The sequence below is a fragment of the Narcine bancroftii genome, chromosome 13 (genome assembly GCF_036971445.1).
Source record: "Narcine bancroftii isolate sNarBan1 chromosome 13, sNarBan1.hap1, whole genome shotgun sequence".
Lineage (NCBI taxonomy): Eukaryota > Metazoa > Chordata > Chondrichthyes > Torpediniformes > Narcinidae > Narcine > Narcine bancroftii.
Genome location: NC_091481.1, coordinates 72,643,071 through 72,666,048, shown reverse-complemented (window position 1 = coordinate 72,666,048; position 22,978 = coordinate 72,643,071). Strand labels below are relative to the sequence as shown.

Here is a 22,978-nt window from a genome sequence, read left to right as displayed (position 1 = left end):
CCAGGCTGAGAACTGGGGGAAGTATCACCGACTCACTCGACATCTTCGCTCCATCCAAACCAGGGACCTTCCATTCCAGTTCTGTGCCCCACTCCCATACAACTGTCCACGGCCTCGTGTACAATCCCACCAAGACCACACGTAAATTGGAGGAACTTGTAAATTGTAAAGGACATCTGGGCACTCTCCAGACCTCTCTGCTCTCCTTCCCCCCCACCTTCTTTCCCTCAGCTCTCCATCCCCTTCCCACTCTATTCACAGAGCCACCCCCCTGTCTCTTGCTGTGCCCTCCCTCCCTTCTCCACTATTACATCCTGCCTTTGTGACCACGCTCCTCTCCTTTAACTTTTATTCGGACGCCCACCGACATGTTTCCATACCTTGATGAAGGCAAAGTGAAGGACACTGCTTGACCTGCTGAGTTTCTCCAGCACCGGCTAGTATTCGTCTCTGGCGATGGCGGCGGGGGGGTAGAATGGCGCTAGACTTGGGTGGACAGAGGGAGAAAGGAATCTGCAGGGATGGGTACAAGAGGCGAGTGGAGTTAGGGGATGGGGTGTGTCCTGAGGTAATGATCAGAACAGGAAAATTCCGTTCTACAGAATTCAAGCAACTGGCAACAAAAAAAAAATTGCGGACAATAAACTATACGAAAGTTTAAAATTGGTGCGTCTCTAGCGGTTAGTTCGCACGCAGTGTGAAGCATCCGGAAATTCACTTCTCCAGCACCTACTGATCGCCACAGTTGCTAGATACTGGGGATTTGGCTGTACTTTAAACCCTGGGAAATTAAAACCAGTGCTGGTCTAACACCCCACGATGATGTCGGGGAGGGAATCCTGCCGACTGGCACATCCCAGGCTGCAGGAGTACGTGCCGAGGGACACACTCGGGCTCAGTGTGGCCAACTTGAGGGCGCTGTGGGGAAGGACCGCAGTCTTAATTAAGGTCTCCCATTACCGGGCACTGAGGGGCTGAGACCGAGGGGAAGCCTCTCAAACCAGAGTGGGGAGTAACAAGGTGCCAAAGGGGATGAATATAACCACGTACAAAACTAAGGGTGGGAAAGGACTTTGAATGGTTTTCCTTTTGTACATAATTGATTGTGAATAAAGTTTATTTTTGTTTTTGTTTTTAAAAAATCTCCCACATCCCAAGGAAGTGGTTGGCAGATTAACTAGGTGCTGCAAATTGTCCCTTAGCATGCAAGTTAACGGGAGAATCTGGGGTTCAACCAACATCGGCCAAAAGGTAGTGGACACAGCCCAGGGCATCACAGGTAAAATGCTCCCCACCATCGAGAACATCCACAGGAATGCAGCAGCAATCATCAAGGATCCACACCACCCAGTACACGCTCTGTTCTCACTGATGCCATCAGGACTTGCAGCACCAGGTTCAGGAACAGCTGCTGCCCCTCCACCATCAAACTCCTTGACGACAAACTCAATCAGGGACTCAGACTTTTGCACTTTATAGTCTCTCTCTATTTCAGTCATTTGTTTACATTTCTTTATTTGTTTACATGTGTACTCTGTGTAGAGTTTTTTTTGCACCAAGTGGTAGTTCTGCTGGCCTGCAGGTAAAAGAATCTCAGGGTTGTATATGATGTCATGTATGTACTCTAGCAATAAATCTGAACGTTATGCTGTCAGAAACACAAATTCTCACAAATGAGTCTCTTTAAGATCGGTGACACGACAAGCTTTATTCTCAAGTCTGCAGAGTTGGACTCAACCGGCTTCTTGCCAAGTCGAGCCCTGATACATACAGTGCATTGTTTTTTTATACAATTTGCTTGTCCTTCGGCATCTCCACTACACTGCTTTAATTGGTTAGTTTTTGCAGAATCAACCTGATTACTGTTAGTCACACACACCACGATCCTTCATGACCTCTGCTCACACCAAATTCTGTTTTTCACTCTTTATCAATCTTTGGCTCCTGCATGTCTCTCTGTAGTTAAGTCTGTTGTAACATTTTCCAGCTAAACTCTAGTGGTTAGCCCCCTTTTATGACTAATCATCACATTTTAACTTAAACCCTTTTTAACCCAAATTCTCTATCTATAACAATGCTTTATATTATTCTAAACCTTTCCTGTGTACTTATCTAAATGTCTTAAATGTTAATGGTTCTCACCTCTGGCAGCTCAAGAGAATACAATGAAATGAATGCAAGTGAGTGGTTGATGTTCAGTATGGATTTGGCAAATTGAAGGGCCCAGGCATATAATCTTGGTTATCAGTTACCTGCTGCATGACCTGCTGAGTTTCTCTAGTACATTTGAGGCAAGCTGAAAGGTCTGTTTTCCTGTTTCATCTTATGATGAGTGAGACCTTCAGACTTGGGTATGAAATGATCACTGGACAACATTTTTTAAAAGGGTTTGCTTCCTGAAAAGAAATTGGGGATTATGATAGACACGTTCAAGATGAACTCAAAGATAATTTCAGATTTGCTGTATCACATAGGAAGTTGGAGAAACATTAACTTTTGATTGAATTTAGCCTGTTTAATTGCATAATGACGCTGACACATTGCGTTAGTTCGACTGACCTAAAAATGTTTTGCCGCTGATTTTCATTTGTACTCACCATCTGATGCCTCTCGTGTCAGTGTCCAACAACAGTCGGTCGGCACTGATAGATTCCAGTTGCCCTGATACCGCTTTTCCACGGTCGCAATGTCCTGGTGAAACCTTTCACCATGTTCGTCACTGACAGCACTGAGATCAGCAGGGAATACGCCCCAGTGCGAATGCAGAAAGTGAATTTTCACCGACATGTAGCACTTCATGGTTTTGTACACTTGAAGTAGACTGAAAATGTAACAGGAAATCTCAAAAATAGGTTGTATTAAAAAAAAAGGTACGTGACAGTAAAATTTTAAGGTCATTTTTGTGATCAGCCCAAAATCCATAAAATGCACCCAAAAAAGCTAAATCTTCATTGTCCACTGTTATCGGATAGGAGTCGTCTCAAAATACGAGAGGATCTAGAACAGTTTTCTAGTACATGTGTCTATACACTAGAAATTGGCCTGTCCACACTGACAGCCCCCGAGGTGGCAAACATTTCCTATACCAATGCTATGCTCAAAGCAAAGATTTTTGCTCTTCTCTAGGGCGCTCTAAACCAATCGTCATCTGTGGGCCTCGACGGCAGCAACAACGTGCTGGCAGATGCAGGGTTAACAGTCAGCTCACATTCCCTGCCAGAAGGATGGGTCAGTAAGTTTTCAGATGGCTCAAAGGTTGGAGGGGTTGTGGATAATGCTGAAGGCTGTGTAGGTTTTAACAGGATACAGAACAGAGTACATGGTTAATAGTGGGATTCCTAACAGTGTGGGATCACACAGGGACCTTGAGGTCCAATTCTATAGATCTCACAAGGTTGCAGCTGAGATTGACAGGACAGTTAAAAGAAGGCTTACGCTGGGCTCCACTAGTCAGGGGACTGTGTTCAAGAGCAGTGAGCTAATAAAACTCTGGAGAGACCACACGTCAGTTTTGTTTGCCTCATTACAGGAAGGATATGAAAGCTTTAGAGAGGGTGTGGAGGAGATTGACCAGGATTGGAGAATGCAACTTGTGAGGCAAGGTTAACACAGTCGGGAGTGAAGAAGGATGAGAGGTGACATAAAAGAGGTCTCAAGGTTATGAGAGGCATCGACAGGGTGAACGGCAGCACCTTTCCCCAGGGTGACAGTAGCAAAAACCAGAGGACATCTGTACAAGGTGAGGGGAGGAAAGTTGAAGGGAGACGTCAGAGGTAAGTTTTTTTTTTAAATATAGAGTAGTGGGTGGCTGGAATGCATTTCCAGGGTTGGTGGTGGTAGGCAGCATAATGGGGATATTAAAAGACTCTTAGGCAGACACCTGGATGAAAGAAAAATAGGTTATTTATGGGTGTGAGGTAGGGAAAGTTTAAATTTAATTTTAAAAAAATTAGACATCCCACGAGTCTGCACCGCCCAATTTACATACAACCCCAGTACATTTTGAATGGTGGGAAGAAATCGGAGTCCCGGGGGGGGAACCCACGCAGACACAGGAAGAACATAAATTCATTACACACAGTGCGAGATTCGAACCATGGTCCCAATCTCTGGCACTGTAAAAAGGTGTGGCGCTAACCGCTACATCAACCTACGACATGGGATGCCATGGGTGCTTCTGTGGTTAGTAAGGGGTTACTTATAGTAGTATGTGAGTTGGGAAAAAAAGGTTGGGAACCACTGGCTTAGATTGTTGAGCAGTTTCTATGTGTTGGCACAAGTTTGTGGGCCAAAGGACCTGTACTGCAATGTTCTATATCATTTCAAACCTTGATCACAGGAAAGATGCAAGAGGCTGTACATATTCTACAGACAAGTGTAAAAGCTGCTGCAGAGAGGGCTGAGAATAGGTTGCTGTGCCCATGACCTTGACTCTATCAGCTACTGCTTTGGCCACTGCATCCACCTGGAGGCTTTTTCCTCCCAGTCTCTGGGTCACTTTTGATTTCTTCTGCAGCGGTAACTGGACGTTTTCACAACTCCACACTTCATTGCTGCTGTGCATGTTCTTCTGCTTTACCTGGTGTCAAAGGCGTGGAGGGTTAGGAATGGGCTGTCATACAAACGCAGAGTCCTGGAGACTCTGCTCCCCTTATTGTCTGCTGGCGACTGACCTTCCTACGTCTGATCTGGCCTTGGTGGCTTTCTTCCATTACAGTAGACCATGTCTTTGAGGAGGCAGCTTTGCTAAACCCTGTTGGCCTTTATAAACTAAATACACTGCCACAGAATAATATGCCTTTGCCTGCCAGCTTTAGGTTCCTTGTTTGTCTAGATGCCCTTGATATCACAGACAAGAAATTCTCTATCCATCTCAGCACACTGTCCGTGGCTCTTCTTCCCCACTTGTGGTTTTCATTACGAATCGATTCCAATCCTAGATTTAATCATGAACGGATCAATGACTTGGAACTGTTTTACCAGACGTGGTGGTGACAATCTCCATCTCCCTCCAAGCACGAACTCGGAGATGGAGGTACTGGGAACACTTGGTGTTCTGCTATTTGTTAACACTGAACCAATGCATTAACGTTGGCAGCACATAGAAATCAGACACTAAACTCAAATTCAAGTTATTTATTCTGAAAAAAATCACTAAAAATAAGGAATTTACCAGAGTACAAAAAGTAATTTGATGATATTTAAATTGCAATATAGATTAACAGCATGATGTATTTGTATTAAGAGATTAAGCTCAGCACCGGTTGCTGAACACAGTAAAACCATAGAGCAGAGCAGCAACTCAAATTAGCATCAGGGCTGATCAATCATTAAAAGAGAAAACAATCACCTGCTGACAGTCGACCCCAATTGGTAAAGTCAGTTAAAGTCATGGGATTTAGCAGGGAGGCAGCAGAATGAAGCCATTTCAAGGGCATTGTGGAGACTGGGGAAAATATATTTAAACCGAGGTATTAGTGAAACATCAATAAACCAGCACACAAGGTTCACAATCTAGCAGATTTCCTGGAGCACTGCTTATTAACACACCACATTGAAGATGTTCGATTGTAGGGTTATACATTTCCCAGTGTATTTGGCATATTTAAAAGGAAATGTTATCCTGGAGTATAATAAATCAGGTCTGAGAGAGTCAAACTGAAATGTGGCAAAAATGATCAAGCAAGCCAATGCCGAACCATTGAAGATCACTGTAATTTTGCCAAGCTTGTTTGTGAAAGGGTATTTGTGGAAGTAACTAGCAGGACAGAAGGCGGCGAGATGGTGGATGGATTACATTGTGATTTTACATGGTTCCATAAACAGGCAGGTAAATGAAACTAGTGGTGGGAGTAAAACACGAGAGTCTGCAGACCCCAGGGTTCAAGTAAAATCACAAGGCTGGAGAAACTCAGCAGGTCAAACAGTCTCCTTTATGTAGCAGAGATGAAGGGACAGAACCAAGGTTTGAGCCCTTCATCAAGGTTTGAGCAAAATGTAGGCAGGCGCCCAAAGGATGAAGGACTTAAGCTCAAAACCTTGGTTCTGTCCCTTTATCTTTGCTACATAAAGGAGACTGTTTGACCTGCTGAGTTTCTCCAGCCTCATGTTTTTAGGGTTGGGTAAATGAAACGAGGCTGGCAGGATGGGTAATATAATGGCCATTTAGAGGAGTCTTTTCAGTTTGGAATGCTTTTATTCCTCGGTTGGCACAAAGAAGCATACCATACCTTCAGCATTTACACGTTTATTAATGATTCAGATAAAGGCAAGGTATTATTTTTGAAGGCAAAGACAGTTTAAATGCAAGAAGACAGAGTCTGCAGTGGACAACTTCTAAAATGCAAAATGTTTCGTGTTGCTTTTTGGGAAGTTCCGAAAGGGTCAGGATTGGTGCCACATAAAGGAAGGGCATTGTATTGAGCAGCGAACTTGAGTGGTTGATTAACTTTCCCCAGTTGCCAACTTTATAGACAGTGCCAGGAGGTTTGCTGCACAAGGTTAATATGGACTGGTATTTCAGCTGAATGGGGTGAGTTTACACATTGAATGTCAATCCTTCCACCAAGTAAAACCACCCCCAGAGCAGCGATGGGCTTTGTTCTGTACCAGACCCAGCAGCAATATTCAAAGGATTATCAGGAAAGACCAGGCTGCGCCATTGGAATTTAGAGGAATGAAAGCTACACGAGATGGCCATTGATGGTGAATACCGAGACCACTCCCTCTGGTTGGAGAGTCTGGAACTAGGGCCACTGGTTTGAGAATGGGGAGGGGGGGGGGCGGGGTTCCTGCCATTTAATTTAGTGATGAAATGAAGTTCTCTCAGGAAAGAATTGCACATAGCAGTTTAAAAAGGATCACTTTCAACCTCCCTCCCCTGTGCAAATGTTTGATTCTCCAAACTTTATGCATCAGTGACTGGTTTTACTGTGGATTCAACGACCATGAAACAGACATGCATTTTTAATACAGTATAAAATCCCAGAGTAAGGTATGTTAAAGATTCTGACAACCATCCCCACGGAGGATAATTACAGCACTGAACCTTTGAAATGAGGTTATGGGATAGGTGAGTCTGTCCCAATGGTCCAAGGACTGAACAAAGAGCACACAGTGGAACAGGCATCGAAAGTAGAGATCAAACCCCATGCCTTGCTGGGAACTACAACTCCACCATGCAGGGTGGCCCAGATCTGCTTCATGTTAGAGGCAGCACCAAAAATAATGCCCACAAAGGTCTTAACTCCATCTCCTTGAAAGGACAACAAGTGTAGGAACAGAGTTCATCAGGAATTAAAAAGTATTGGTCAAATGTTCACAGCAATAAAGTAATTTCACATTCTTACACCAAAGACAAGGCATCTGAAGGAGGTCATGGAAGTAAACATGCAGCTTTACAGCATCAGCCCATTGGCCAACAAGGGATGGCGAGCAGGTACCCAACTAACATCAGCATAATTATAAGGCAGCAGACACCTTTCCCTTAATCCCATGGGTTCTCAGCAATCCTTGAAAGGCTCTGCGTCCAACCCTGAGCTTTATCACATGGATAAAATACATTTAAAACAATGGCTGTGCATCACCTCCAGTTTCGAGGTGTGGCCCCATTTCACAGGGAGTGGTCAATCATCACTGCTCATGTACAAAAAGGCAAATTTCCCAGGCAAAACAATGAGCCAGCAGCGTTTAACAAACGCTCGCCACACAGATCCTGAAATAAGCACACAGCACAACTTCACCTTCTTTGCCAAACTGCCACTGTGCTCAAGGAACTGTGCTGCGGGGGGGATATACCATATATACTTGTTTAATAGTCGACCCTAAAAGTTTTGGCTGAAAAATCAGGTATTTCCATGACCCATGTAAACGTTGAACCCCCCCCCCCCGCAATTTTTAGCCTCGACGACCCACCTGTCTGAGCTCCTGATGCCCTGACAGCGGACCCTCTCCCTGGTGGCCTGCTCATCCCAGCTCCTGACAGTGGGCCCTCTCCTTGGCTGCCCGCCAGAGCTCCCAACACCCTGACCACTCACCCATCTGAGCTTCCATCCGCAGATCCTTACCCCGGCTGCATCCCCCCCCCCCACATCCAAGCTCCCGACACTACAGCCGCAGATCCTCACCCCAGCCACTTCTCCATCTGACTCTTGCCCTGACCGACCCCGCCCCCCCCCACCCCGCCATTCAAGCTCCTGACACCACGACTGTGGTTTCTCACCTCAGCTGTTCACCATTCAAGCTCCCAACCACAGACCCTCGCCCTGGCCACTCGCCCCTCCTAGCTCCCGACCGCAGACTTACCACACGGTCCAGCCCATCCGAGCTCTCAACACCTTGAATGATACAGGTACTTCATGAGGTTAAATGTTTGACCCGAGTAAAAGTCAACCCCTCCTTTTTGGCCAAAAAAAAAATTGACAATTATACAAGCATATATGGTAGTTTTGGTTCCCCAGAGAGGTACATGTGGCTATTTAGCGAACCAAGTGGAATGAAGGCACATGTTATCTGGGCAATCCAAAACATCTTTCCATCAAGGGACCTCCAAACACTGCCAATCACCAGCCACTTTTCTCAGTCACAACCTACTGCAAATTCACCATGAAAAATTAAAGCCCAATCAGATAAAGGATCAGATTCTGTCGCCCTATTTCCAAAAAATAAACAAAGGTCTGTTCACCTCTTAATACCTGATAGATCATTCTCTCTGCAGAGTTTACATGAAGGAGTGTTTCATGGACACATACAGATTGTTGCTGTAACTGTTAGTCCTCAATGATGAAGCAAAGGCTTCATCAGCTTCACGGGAATGTCAGTGTGGTTTATCTGCTTGACCACCTCTTTCCATCAGGCCCCTCCCCCCCATACCTTCCTGCTTACCCCTTGATGCCTCCATCATGCTCGTCAGCTTTAGCTCTCAACTTGTGACCAATTGGGATGAAAATGAAATTGTGATTCCAAGGACTTGCATGGCTGTGAGCCTGCTATCCGCATCAGCTGCTGCCTTTGTAATGGTTGTGCAAAATAGGGAAGGTCAGAGAAAGTGTTTGATCTCCTATACTCCAGTCTCTGCCATTGCTAGCAGACCATCCCTCCCACCGTAACACTGAACGACATTCCAACCACTTCAGGAAATGAAGCCCCGCCCTTTAGAACAGGGGTTCAAGGGGAGATGGTGAACACGAGAGTAGGAGTCCTGCTTGGATTTGACATCTCAGTGGACCAAGTTGCAATGGTCACCCAAAAGGTGAGGAATGAAAGAACACCAAGCTAGTTCTGCTTATTCGCCAATGCCGAAGCCAGCATGTAACTTGCAACAAAGTCAACAACTCCCATCTTGTCTCAGTTTCAGCAAACAATCCAAGTTAATTTTCTTGGTAGCAAAGTTTTAATTTAATTTGAACAAGTCCATACCCAACATGCAAATAGTCAATTCATTTGTGATGACCAATCACTCTTAGTTTCTCCCACACCTCTCAAAGCTCACTTAGATTCTTCAGCCTTCACATTCCAGTAGAAGAAGGCATCACCTTGCCTCCATTTTTAAAATGACTCCTTCATTTCCCACAAGATGTGCCCACATTGCATGAAGCATATAGGCAGCAGACAATGAAGGTTTGAGCTCCCTGGGAAGAATGGACAGTGTTGCAAACCTGGGACCTAGAGCGAGGTCCATCCCAAAACATCCGGAACAAATTATTGCTGATGGATGCTTGGAGCAGTTTGCACTCCTCAGCCACATGCCACCAGTGACAGCCAGAGTTCTCCGCATAGAGACCACAAGTAAACAGAAGCAAATGGCTGCAGAATGTTGGAGAGCTGGCAGTTATAAAACTAATTCTGCTGACAAGTGTGCCCAGCTTGAGTCGAAACCTCCCCCCCTCCCCCCACCCCAACTAAAACAAGTGCAGCTTAGATACTCCAAATACTCAAAGACCCATTTTCTGCACTGAGAAATGCTTGCTCCACAGTGGATTGGTCCTTGGGAGAAACCACAAGGGCAAGTGAGTGGTATTATCCCATCGAATGGCAGGAAGCAAAACCAAATAGCTGCAATCTGTTCTGCAGCTGAGTCCACAGCCCATGGCAGTTTAATGTCACCTCGAGCAGCATCCACTCACACCGGAACACTTGCCTCTGCTACTCCCCTGATCTTCATACACCGCTTTAGGACGATTTCCACCACACCACAGCCAGAGTGGAGAGGACTCCCAGGCTAAAGATGGCAATGATTTGCCAGGTGGGGGTACCCAGCAGTGCTTCCTGTGGGGAAAAGAGGGTCAGATTGAACCATCGACTCTTGCTTATACTCCACACATTATCAAGCAAGTTATTTGAGACACAGCAACAAACATTTCCGCGCCAGATACCTCACATGAATGGGGGATGCAGCAATGCATACTGCTATTCCTGTAGACTGGTGCAGCCAATTCTGTGCTGATACAGAATGATTCCCCCTTCCACGGACGGATTTGGATAAGGAATTGCTTGAGTAGTTCAATTAGCACCTTTATTGCAACAAACTCCAGTCCAATTCATCTGTCCAACCTTCTATTTACTTTGAGGACAACACTTGTTTAAAAACTAAAATACAGTACATTTGGCTGTCCAGCAAAAAATTTGATTAGCTGACAAAAAAGTTAATGGCACAAGGGCCCATGGTAAAAGAGACAACTTTGTTAATGTGGATAGAGAACAGGTTAACAGTAAAAAGATAGGAATAAATGAGACATTTCAACTGTGCCAGGGGAACGATAAAGGACACATGGAAGAGGGACTCATGGAATGTCCCTCTCTATTCATTAACACCCCCCAGCCTTTTAAAGAGCAGAAGAATTCTGCTGCTATTACCCGTGACTCTCTCCAGGTCACAGGCCTTCCCTCACCAAGAATGATGCTGAGGAAATTCCTGCTCTCTGATCACACATTGTGTGATGGCATCAGTAAAAACTCACCCATCCCCCAATGTCTCGAATCCAACGTAGAATATGCTCCCGGATGTATTCCATCGTCCAACTGATTATAGTTTGGATCAGCTCTGGAATCTTCTGGCATAGCGCCTAAAATGATAGGATACAGATTAGATGCATGCCTTAGAGACCTGGAACAACCAGAAGCTAAACTTTATTGTACCAGAGGTAACAGTTAAAAGTACATCTGTGAAGTAAAGTGGGACATAATCATTTAAAAAATATCAACAGGTGGGCAACTCACACCTTTGTTTCTGGAGTTAAGAATGAAAGCCAATTCGTACAACACTCTCAGAACCAGTGACCAAAGTTGAATCCAGCGCTATCTCCAGGGAGTTTGTACGTTCTCTCCATGTCTGTGGGTTTCCTCGGGAGGCTCTGGTTTCCTCCCACCCTTCAAAAGCATACCAGGGGTATAGGTCAAATCAGGTGTAATTGAGCAGCATGGGATTGTGGGATGGAAGGTCCTACAACCTGGCTTCATGTCTAAATTTTAAAAAATGAAAACAGGCTACCATCTATGGTAAGAGAAGCAATGTTAACAGCTCAGGTTGATGAGAAGAGAGATCCGCTTATGATTGAATGGAAGGGCAGACTCAATGGGCTGAATGATCTACTTCTACTCCTACGTCCCTATGGTCTTAGTGCGGAGGGCTATTTGTAGCAGAAGTGGAAAACCCAGCCTGCCCATTGCCCTTTGGCATAATCAACCATTCAGGCGCTGTTCCAGGATTCAGCAAATCACAGAGAAACATTTCATGGGAACTAACTGCCAACCAAGAATCTTCCAATCAGGAAGCAGACACTCACTTCTGGTTGGCAGGGAAGGCAGAATCGACGGCATAGAACCAATCAGATGGGCATGTGGAAGGAACGTTGGAGGTCATGAGATCAAACACCTGGAAATGACATTCAGTGCTGATGAAAGGGACCTTGAACACTTGCTAGTATTAATTGAGAACCAAGAAGGTGATTGTTAGATTATCAGAGAGCAAAGCAAAAGCTCAATGATGTATGTGGATTGAAGATTAAAATCTGTCTCCAGTTCAATAGCAGTTTGGGTGGCACGGTTACAGCACCAGCTGTGATCGGGACCGGGATTTGAATCCCGCACTGTCTAATACAAGGACAGTATAATACAAGGACAGTATAATACAAGGACAGTATAATACAAGGACAGTATAATACAAGGACAGTATAATACAAGGACAGTATAATACAAGGACAGTATAATACAAGGACAGTATAATACAAGGACAGTATAATACAAGGACAGTATAATACAAGGACAGTATAATACAAGGACAGTATAATACAAGGACAGTATAATACAAGGACAGTATAATACAAGGACAGTATAATACAAGGACAGTATAATACAAGGACAGTATAATACAAGGACAGTATAATACAAGGACAGTATAATACAAGGACAGTATAATACAAGGACAGTATTATACAAGGACAGTATTATACAAGGACAGTATTATACAAGGACAGTATTATACAAGGACAGTATAATACAAGGACAGTATAATACAAGGACAGTATAATACAAGGACAGTATAATACAAGGACAGTATAATACAAGGACAGTATAATACAAGGACAGTATAATACAAGGACAGTATAATACAAGGACAGTATAATACAAGGACAGTATTATACAAGGACAGTATTATACAAGGACAGTATAATACAAGGACAGTATAATACAAGGACAGTATAATACAAGGACAGTATAATACAAGGACAGTATAATACAAGGACAGTATAATACAAGGACAGTATAATACAAGGACAGTATAATACAAGGACAGTATAATACAAGGACAGTATAATACAAGGACAGTATAATACAAGGACAGTATAATATGCACATCTTGTACATTCTCCCGTGTCTGCTTGGGTTTTCCCTGGGGGGGGGCTCCAGTTTCCTCCCACCCTCCAAAATGTACCAGAGGTGGTTGAAGGTCAACTAAGCGTATTTGAGTGGCACAGGCTCGTGGGTTGGAAGGGCGTGTTACCATGCTGTAGGTCTACATTTAAAAAAAATTAAAACAGGTAACCTCTCAGGTTGATGAGAAGTTAGAAATCAAATGTGCACTGGTTGTAAAGGGTGGGGGAGGATGGAGGGAAGGAGAAAAAACATCTGTGAAAGTGGCGAGAAATTGATGGTGATTTTTCCTTAATAAATGTTGTGCAGCAGTGCCAAATCCAAACCATTCCCTTGCCATTACCGCACCAGAAAGTAGCCTAGCAGTTGTGTGGCACCACATAGGATTGCAGTAATCTAAAATTAATTTCTAGCTCGCCATGACACTATTATGAAATTATTGGTCATATTTCTATACCAAAGCACAAAACGGCAGCAGGAACAACTCTTCCCTTCCCTATTCTTCCATTAAATCCCTCTTCCAAACCTTTCCTCCCAAACATCACTCAAAGACACCTGCACAAGTTGATAAGAGGGTCTATGGGATGCTGGGGATTGAGTTCAAGAGTTGAGAGGTCATGTTGCAACTCCATGAATCTATAGTGAGACCACACTTAGAATATTGTGCACAGTTCTGGTCACCTCATTACAGGAAGGATGGTGGAAGCAGAGGAGATTCACCAGGATGTTACCCAGATTGGAAAATAAGTTTTATCAGGCAAGGTGAGCAGAGCTGGGACTTTTCTCTTGAGAAGGATGTGAGGTCTACAAGACTTCAAGCAGCTGGTGAATATTTTGAGGTAACCCTGTAATTCCTCAGAGCAGCAACCTTGCTGCCAGAGAACAGATCAGTTGGGGATCAACTTCACGTACCTTCACAACAAGTTTGCAGGCAAAATAAAAGAGAGTCACCACTCTTCCCCAGTTGATGACTCCGTCAGCAAACTGTTCCTTGGCCACTTTGATGAACGTCTCCTTTGGACACTGGGTGCTAATGTCATCGATCATCCTGTGTACAGGAGGAAATGGAAGTGCCACTGTTACACTTGCAAGGACACAGGACAGCAGGAATTGGGCAGAGACACGAAGAATTGTCAGGACAAGTCTGAGTGAAACGCAAAAGTCTGCAGATGCTGTGATTATTGTGAAAACACACCAGAATGCTGGAGGAGCTCAGCCCAGTCTTTCAGGGGAGTAGTGAAGTCGACAAAACTCCAGAAAAAGTTCCTCCAGCATTTCAGTGTGTTTTTAGGATGCATCTGATACTCGAGCACAGCCTCCCCCACCACACAGTAGAAGATCATTGCAGACTAACACACAAAGGTTTCCTGGAATTCCCCAGCACCTCATCATTTCTTCCCCAGTGACCTGCAAGTGAAATTAGATTCAGTTAATGGGGCAGGTGTACGACAGAGGGTCACCCGACTTCCCCAGCGGGAACCAAGTTGGAAGTCACCTCATCTACCAATCAAGCTTAGATCCACCTGCAGGTGAGTCTACGTCAGAATCGGTTCTCCTCGACACCTTAGATCAGGTGGGCACACCCGAGCCAGACACCACCCCCCCCACCCCCCAAGCCAGCCGCAGTACAAAGTCCACCACTGAAGCAACTCTGCCTCTTTCCCCCGGGAACAAACTCCAAGCTCTATTCCAAGTCATGCCGTGGATTATAAGGTGTGTGTTAGTAAGGGGTGGGGGCTGTGGTTGTGCATACTTGAGAGAGAGAGAGAGAGAGAGAAATTGTCACACCTCACTCGTTGCTGTTAATCAGTGTGCTCTGCCTGCCACGAGAGAGGGATGGCGGTTATCATTTGTTTAACCCTCGCGTTTACACATAGGAGCTGTGATTATCGGTGATTTATCGGTGTCTGATGCACATGATTTGTGTGTAGTTGCTTTTTATCTGTTACTAAACCGTGTCCAGGATTCATTACATCTTAGGCCCTCCGAACTCACCATCATGGGTGGGCTGGAGTGGAGTGAAGAAGAGAACCAAATCCTATACAGCAGCAACACCAAGCATCCAGCATCAGAGCTGACGATGCGTCTTTGGCCAAGGGCATTGGCTGGACTACACCTCACCTTTGCAGTTCCATGTTGCTATCGAGCTCGTCTCCGATCTGCCTCAGGCAATTGGCAAGGCGTTTCAGGTCAGGTTTACATAGTTCATCCTCTTGACCACCAAGCTCAGTGACAGTTAAAGACACGTCACAACCATCAACACCTCTATTGGTTCGATCCACGATAAATCTGGAATTTAAATACTTTTGTCAATTTTCCAAGATCAATAAAATCCTTACTTCTTTTAAGGTTACCATGCAGGTTGAGAGGACAATTAAGAAGGCCTATGGGATGCTGGGCTTTATTAGACGAGGGGTTGAGTTCAGGAACCATGTGGTAATGTTGCAGCTCTACAAATCTCTGGTGAGACCACATGTGGAACATTGTGTTCCGTTCTGATCACATTACAGGAAGGATGTGGAAGCTATGGAGAGGGTGCAGAGGAGATTCACCAGGATATTGCCTGGAGTGGAAAATAAGACTTACGAGGCAAGGTGAGCAGAGCTGGGATTTTTCTCTTTGCAGTGAAGAAGGATGAGAGGTGATTAAATAGGTATCTAGAAGATTCTGAGAGGCATAGATAAGGTGGGCAGCCAGAGGCTCCCAAAGAGCAGCTGGGATGTGGACTACAAAATACAACTGGAAGTAATTACAATAGCAATAGGGGATTTTAACATGAAAGTAGATTGGAAAAGTCAGGTCAGTATGGGACCTCAGGAGGGAGTTTGTGGAATGCCAACAGGATGGCTTTTTGGAGCAGCTTGTTGATTAACCCCCCCCAGGGGATTAGCTGTTCTGGATTGGGTGCTGAGTAATGAACTAGAGGTTATTAGAGAGCTCAAGGTAAAGAGACCCTTGGGAGGCAGCGATCACAATATGATTTGAGTTCTTTGTGAAATTTGAAAAGGAAATGCTGAAGTCCAATGTGTCGATATTTCAGTGGAGTAAAGGAAATTACAGTTGCGTGAGAGTGGAACTGGCCAAAGTCAATTGGAAAAGCACAGTAATGGGGAAGACAGCCGATCACCAATGGCTGGAGTTTCTGTGAGAAATAAGGAAAATGCAGGACAGGCACTGACCAAAAGGAAAGAAAGTTGAGAATGGAAATATGAGACGAAAATCATTCCTGACAAACCTACTACAATTTTTTGAGGAGATAACAAACCATATGGACAGGGAAAAAGCAGTGGATTTTGTGTACTTGGACTTTCAAAAGGCCTTCAACAAGGGGCCACATATGAGACCTCATGGAATTACAGGAAGGAAACTAGCATGGGTAGAGCATTGGTTAATAGGCAGAGAGTCGGAATAAGGGGATCCTATTCAGGTCAGTTGCCTGTAATTTGTGGTGTTCTGCAGGGGTCAGTGTTGGGCTGCTTCTTTTTTGTGTTGTATGTAAATAATTTGGATAATGGAATAGATTTGGGGTTGACACCAAAGTAGGAGGAAAAGCTGGTGGTGCTGAGGACATGGAAAGGCTGCAGAGAGACTTGGATAGATTAGGAGAATGGGCAAAAAGATGGCAGATGTGTACAGTTTTGGACATCTTATTTGAGAAAGGTGAGAAGATTTACTAGAATAATACCAGGAATGAATATGAGGAGTATTTGTCGGCTCTTGGACTGTAATCATTGGTAACAGAAGGATGAAGGGGGATCTCAGAGGCATTTTAAATGCTGAAAGGCCTGGACAGAGTAGATGTGATAATGCTGTTTCCCGTGGTCGGGGAGACTAGGATAAGAGGGCCAATTTCACGATAAAAAGGCATCAATTTAAAACAGAAATGCAGAGAAATTTCTTTAGCCAGAGGGTCGTGAGTCTGTGGAACTTGTTGCCACAGGCAGCTGTAGAGAGAAGGTTGTTGGGTGTACTTAAGGCAGAGATTGACAGGTATTTGATTAGTCAGGGCATCAAGGGTTACGGGGAGAAGGCCGGGTAGTGGGGCCAAATGGCCAACTTCTACTCTTGTGATCTGTGGGAGGAATGTTTAGGGGAGAGATCAGGGGCAAGGTTGGAATGCATTGCCAGGGATGGTGATGGAGGCTGGAACAAAAGGGGCATTTAAGAGATTCTCAGACAGGCACATGGATAAAAGAAAAATAGAGGGTTACGGGTTGGGGGGGGGTTAGTTTTTTTGGTAAGTATATGGGTCGGCACAACATTGTGGACCAAAGGGCCTGTACTGTGCTGTAACATTCTATGTTCTCATGGACCTCTCAAGCATTAATTCTCTCATCTCTCCCAGCTATATGTCACTTCCTGCAGTCCCCAACTCTCAATTTGTCAATTGTTCCAAGGTGAAATCACCACACATCTGCACTGAACCCATTCAGAATCCACCTTCTGAATCTTTTTCCTAGTTCTGACAAACGCGGCTAAACTGCTGAGTGTTTCCAGCATTCTCTGTTTTTATAATTCTGTAAAATGTCTTCAATTTCAGCTCGCTTCACACCTTTCCACCTTCTACAGGTGATGCTAGATTTTTCCCAGTTTGGAGAAACAGTTGGCCAGTAACGGACTCATAATGGTCTAAGTCTGGAAACAACAACCTTAGTGAAATTTCCACACCACCTCTCCAGAGGCTTCAACGGAGCAAGAAATGTCATTAATCCTGACCTTACAGTGATTACTGAGAACAAAAATAACCTGACACTTACCCCCGTAAAAGTGTTTCCCCCGTGCGCATGATTTGCTCACTATCTTGGTCTAAAAAGAATAAAGAAACATAGTTAGATTACACCTGCTGAAACGTGATCACCAATAAAGATCAGCTATAGGGCACAATGCAGATCAGTGATATCTGCACAAATCTCTCCCACCAATGGAACCAAACTAGAAAAATGTCCCACATCTTAAAATACAGTTAGGCAAAACAGTTGGGAAATGGAACAAGAAAATGAAATGGGTTCCAATACAGAGGGAGAAGCAAGTTCCATTTCCCTCCCATGTTCTCATTCAAACCCCGTTCTCACATCCTCCTGATAGATAACTGCCTTTAAACATTTTCATTCTGAAACAGAATTTATTGTCACGAACAAGAAATTTGTTGCTTTGTGGCAGCATCATCGTGCAAAAATTTATCTCAGCCATCTTACAAAAATAAATAAAAATAGTGGATGAAAAGTCAATGTTCATTGATCATTTAGGAATTTGATGGCGGAAAGGAAGAAGCTCCCCTTATGCCGCTGAGTGTTCATATTCAGGCCCCTGTACCTCCTCACCAATGATAGCAGAGTGAAGAGGGCACAGCCTGGGTGGTGCGGGTCCTTGAGGATCAAGGATGCTTTAAGACTCCACCTCTTGTAGATGTCCTCAATGGTGTGATGTCTGGTGCCCATGATGCTCTCTCTGCCAGCACTACAAATGGCATCATTGCCTGTTCTCCAACTTCCAATGTACTTATTTCCTAATTTATTCCTAGTTCTGAATTTTTAAAAATCCAGGATCCGAAAAATTAATATTCTCCTTAACAGGGTGCTGCTGAGCATTTCCCTTTTTTCATTCTATCGGCATCACCTTAATCCGCAAAAATGTTCCGTCAAAAACCCCATCCCAATTCACTCAAGGGTTAGAAAAAGCCGTAAGTTTGATCAGAGATTGCTTTAAAGAGCACACGAGGAGAGACTGAGAAGAGAACAAAGTGGTGCTAACAGGCACAGGGTAACAATCAAATAATATTCTGACACCACAAAAAGAACTGTCTGCATTATTTTTGATTTCCACTAATTACCCATCTTTTGTATTTATCTCTGATTTACAGTTTACTTTTGTTTAAAAATGAAGTTCTGTACCTGTTCAGCTGCAGCAAGCAAGAAGTTTGGTGCAAAAGTAAAAACACAATGCTGGAGAAACTCAGCAGGTCAAAAACAGTGACTTTATACAAGATAAAGGGACATCACCAACATTTTGGGCTTGAGCCCTTCATCGAGTGTTAGGGTTAGGAACTTTGGTGCACTGTACAAGTAGACAACAATAAACTCATTACTATTGAAACTGAAAGGATGACTATCAGTTTTTTCCAATCGTCAACTCCATATTGCTTCATGCACGCTATCATCAGTACATAGTTCTTCAGCCATCTGGTCCCAAACCTGGTATATCCATAAACCTCCCACCCACTCCAACACGTTCCTCCCAGTGTACTTTTCAAAAAGCTCTTGCCAACCTGACTCATCGTCTGCACCTCTGACCTTTTTTTTAAAAAAATTGCGTTCCTCTGATGTGCTGTGGGCTATTTGATGTTCAAAGACTTGCATTGGACAAATTGCTGAGATAAACTGAAAACAAGGTTGTGGGATAATATTCCCATGCATTATTTAATCCACAAACACTTCAAGTACTCAGTGAACCTGAAGAAATCAGAGCAGTGGTCCAACAAGTGGCTCTGATTACTTGGTACACAATATTTAATTGAAATGCATGATGGAACAAAGCAAAGTGAATAAGTGGATGTGAGATTCTGAGAATTGCTAGCTTTCTCAGAAAAGCAGTCTGTCTGTAATAGGTAACCAGGCCACGTGGCAAAAATCAAGGTTTTGAGGCCCAGAATATAATCTATTAATGAAGCAGTCCCACAGACATACAGATACCAAACTACAGAATCAGTGAGGTCTCTGGCAATTCAACCACAAGCAAGGTACAGTTTCTTCAACCAGCAGTATTGGCTGAGTAAATGTGTTTACATTTTAAATCGTGTCAGTGGTTCTCAATCTCTTTTTTTTCCACTCACATACCACCTTCAATAATTCCTTACTAACCTCTGGCATAGAGGTTCTGTGGTTACTAAGGGATTACTGAAGGTGTTATGCAGTGGAAAAAGGTTGAGAACCACTCTCTTAAGCCATCCAAACGGACACTGCCACACATTTGATGAATGGCGACTGACATGAACTGTTACTGAATCCACAGAGGCTGCTCGAATGTTGAGCATTTTCAAAATTCAGATTTCCAGCACATTTTGTTTTCTTGCACAAACAGACCAATAAGACAACATCTTAATTGTTTGGCAGCTCACTCAGATGACCTCCACAGGATTGATTCACAGCAGGAACATCTTTCAGATATGGTAAGGCACTACACAAGTACTTTGTTCAACTTTATTTTTAACACTGGTTTCCATGTACAAACAGGCATGCTATAATCATTTTCATTTCACTTATTTGTAATATAAACTGATTCTGATTTTAGTGACCACAAAGCCCCAGAATAAAACTATCACTAATTTTAACAAATCAGAAAAATAACAATTTATAAAAATTGTACCAAGCCAACTTCTGTCCCTTAAAATGATTACTAAACACTAGTTAAGCTAAATGTCTTGTAGACAACAGCTGGAGTTCCAGACACAAAGGCAAACAGCAAACACCAGCAAGGACTAGGTAGAAATGACATTAAATGGCAATTATTCCAAAGAGCCCAATTTTAGGAAGATTTGTAGAAACCATGACAAAAGTGACAAGTAACGTGTTGTCCCAGTAAACACAGCTGGAAAAATCAAAAACCATCAGCTGTGCTGATACAGTCAAAAACATTTGTCATTTTAATTTACACATAGGAAGACAATGGGATGATACAAAAGATGAATGAGATTTCCTGTACAACTAGTCTCCACGTGGCACACTCAACACAAAAATCAGCCTTCTACAAGACAAAGGAATTAAGAAAGACAGCTATGACCAAGCATAGACCCTGTCCTGGCTATAAGAGTGTGGATCTACCAGTGGCTACCCATTTCAATTCCCCAACCCATTACCTTGGTGACATGTCTGTCCATGGTATCATGCACTGCGCCTCATATTCTGTCTGGTCACCCTCCAACTAGATTGCATTAACATCCACTTCTCCGGTTTCTGTTAAAACTCCCCCCACCCACCACTTTTCTCCCAGCTCTCTCTCTCTCTCCTTTCTGTTTCCTTTCACAGTCAAAATCAATTCTCAGCTTTCCCTTAACATAACCAATTAACACCCTTTGTTGGTCTGGACTTTGCTTATTCCTTGAAGAATGGCTCAGGCCTGAAATGTCAGCAATATCTCTTTGTCTCCTATGGACGCTGCAAGACCGGCTGAGTTCCTCCAGCATTTTGGTGTGTTTTTCGTACAATCACCGCATCTGCAAACTTTCATGTTTCACTCTGAGAAATTTTCTTACTTGTTGTCAATCCTCACTCTCTCTTTCAATTCCTAATGAGTCATCAATCCTAAATCTGACCCCAATCCCCAAGATAAGAACTGTTATCATTCCTCCTCCTTGATTAGAGCCAGGAAGCCCCATTCTTCAGAGGAAAAAATCCATGGACTTTTCTTTACATCTCTCTGGCAAGATGACAGCACCCCACCATCATCAGCACCCAAGAGAATCATCTCCACTTCTGAAACCTTAGGGCCAGGCAACCAAGTGAAGATGTGCCAGTACGCCATCACAATACACAGCCCAGCACCCATGGCCCAAGGTGGACAAATTTAACATGTCACAATCAGCAATCCTTCATCGAAGAAAGTGGCAAAATCGGTTACCTGCCACAAAGATGAATGGGGCTGCCCCCCGTACTCAGCCCCCTCCACCACCACAGCAGAGATTAGCCTCTTTCATTTTCTCCCACCCCCAAGAAAACAGGATTGATCTAACACCATCACTTCCAGCTTTAGAAAACCCAAGAGGATTCGTAGCAGGGCAAGCTGAAACCGTGGAATCCAGACCGGCTAACAATTCTTGTGTTAAAATTCCCTGCACTCAGATGTTGCTCAAAGAACCAATAAGGATGTCATGACTGCCACAACTGAGCAATGGGACCAGCCTCTTCACCATCACCCCCACCTCCCAGAACAACCACTCTCACATCTCCTCCCACTACCCCCTCCTACCCCCTCATATCACCCCAATGCCCCCTCCTACCCCCACATACCACCCCAATGCCCCCTCCTACCCCCACATACCACCCCAATGCCCCCTCCTACCCCCACATACCACCCCAATGCCCCCTCCTACCCCCACATACCACCCCAATGCCCCCTCCTACCCCCACATACCACCCCAATGCCCCCTCCTACCCCCACATACCACCCCAATGCCCCCTCCTACCCCCACATACCACCCCAATGCCCCCTCCTACCCCCACATACCACCCCAATGCCCCCTCCTACCCCCACATACCACCTCAATGCCCCCTCCTACCCCCACATAGCACCCAATGCCCCCTCCTAACCACACATACCACCCAATGCCCCCTCCTACCCCCACATACCACCCCAATGCCCCCTCCTACCCCCACATAGCACCCAATGCCCCCTCCTAACCACACATACCACCCAATGCCCCCTCCTACCCCCACATACCACCCCAATACCCCTCAAACCCCCCATTCCCCTTCACCAAGAAATCCCTCCCCAGGACAGACGCGAGGCCTCAGCCCAACTGGGCCTCAGCCCAACTGGGCCGCTTCCCGCCGCTGGGCCCTGCACACCCTCGGCTCCCTCCTCACCCATCGGCCTCGCCGTGGCAGCCCGCCCGGACGCATTCCTCCGCCTCTGGCCCTTGGCAGCACCACAGCCACAGTCGCCGGCGCCCGCTTCCGCCATCGCGCAGTCCCTCGGCCGGCGCCCGCAGCGTTGCTAGGGCGCAGAGCGCATGCGGGGCCATCACCCCTCCGTCGCCCTCTCATTACTATTCCTCCAATCACTGAACTCTGGCCGTGCCCTGATTTGAATGTTCAGAAGCGCGTGGTCAGAAGAGACTGGCAGCGCCTCCCAGAGGACGGGAGGTGGTAATCAGCTCTGTGGCCTACCCTCATTCCCAGTGTCCCCTAAGGACAGGAGGAGGACTGACAGTTTGGGTATGGGAGAAGACTGCACTCCCTTGAAACTTGCTGGGTTCAATGGAAAATGTATGGGGGCAAGATCTCAAAAAGTGTGCTGGAATGGAAAATGGAGCAAGATCATCAGAATCAGGATTTATTGTCACGAACAAGTCATGAAATTCGGTGTTTGCTGCAGCGTCGGAGTCCGAACATTC

The 22,978-nt window shown here is 44.8% G+C and overlaps 2 protein-coding genes across 3 annotated transcripts in view; both read right to left on the bottom strand.

The window, feature by feature from the left end:
- Positions 1-719, bottom strand: part of LOC138748277 (cytidine deaminase-like) — a 29,364-nt gene extending 28,645 nt beyond the window's left edge. Inside the window, exon 1 of the mRNA XM_069908156.1 lies at positions 381-719. The gene's annotated coding sequence lies outside the window, so the exon portion shown is untranslated. The remainder of the gene's footprint in view (positions 1-380) is intronic.
- A 4,402-nt stretch (positions 720-5,121) lies between these two features.
- Positions 5,122-22,606, bottom strand: LOC138749023 (apoptosis regulator BAX-like). Of its 2 annotated transcripts, none has more exons than XM_069910042.1 (6): positions 22,449-22,606; positions 17,628-17,676; positions 14,992-15,159; positions 13,783-13,918; positions 10,959-11,063; positions 5,122-10,266 (listed from the first exon to the last, which is right to left on the bottom strand). In XM_069910042.1, exons 1-6 carry the CDS (start codon positions 22,543-22,545, stop codon positions 10,171-10,173), a joined length of 651 nt encoding a protein of 216 aa, XP_069766143.1. In that variant the 5' UTR covers positions 22,546-22,606; the 3' UTR covers positions 5,122-10,170. The 2 variants fall into 2 exon arrangements, with proteins under 2 accessions (XP_069766143.1, XP_069766144.1); XM_069910043.1 differs by lacking the exon at positions 22,449-22,606 and adding an exon at positions 21,119-21,337.
- Positions 22,607-22,978: the final 372 nt, after the last annotated feature.

Coding starts and splice junctions, on each gene's coding strand:
- LOC138749023 (XM_069910042.1), bottom strand. CDS start 22,545: ATGGCGGAAGCGGGCGCCGGCGACTGTGGCTGTGGTGCTGCCAAGGGC. Junction 17,677..22,448: donor TGCCACGGCGAGGCCGATGG/GTGAGGAGGGAG, acceptor TATTCTTTTTAG/ACCAAGATAGTGAGCAAATC. Junction 11,064..13,782: donor CCTGCAAACTTGTTGTGAAG/GTACGTGAAGTT, acceptor CTATCATTTTAG/GCGCTATGCCAGAAGATTCC.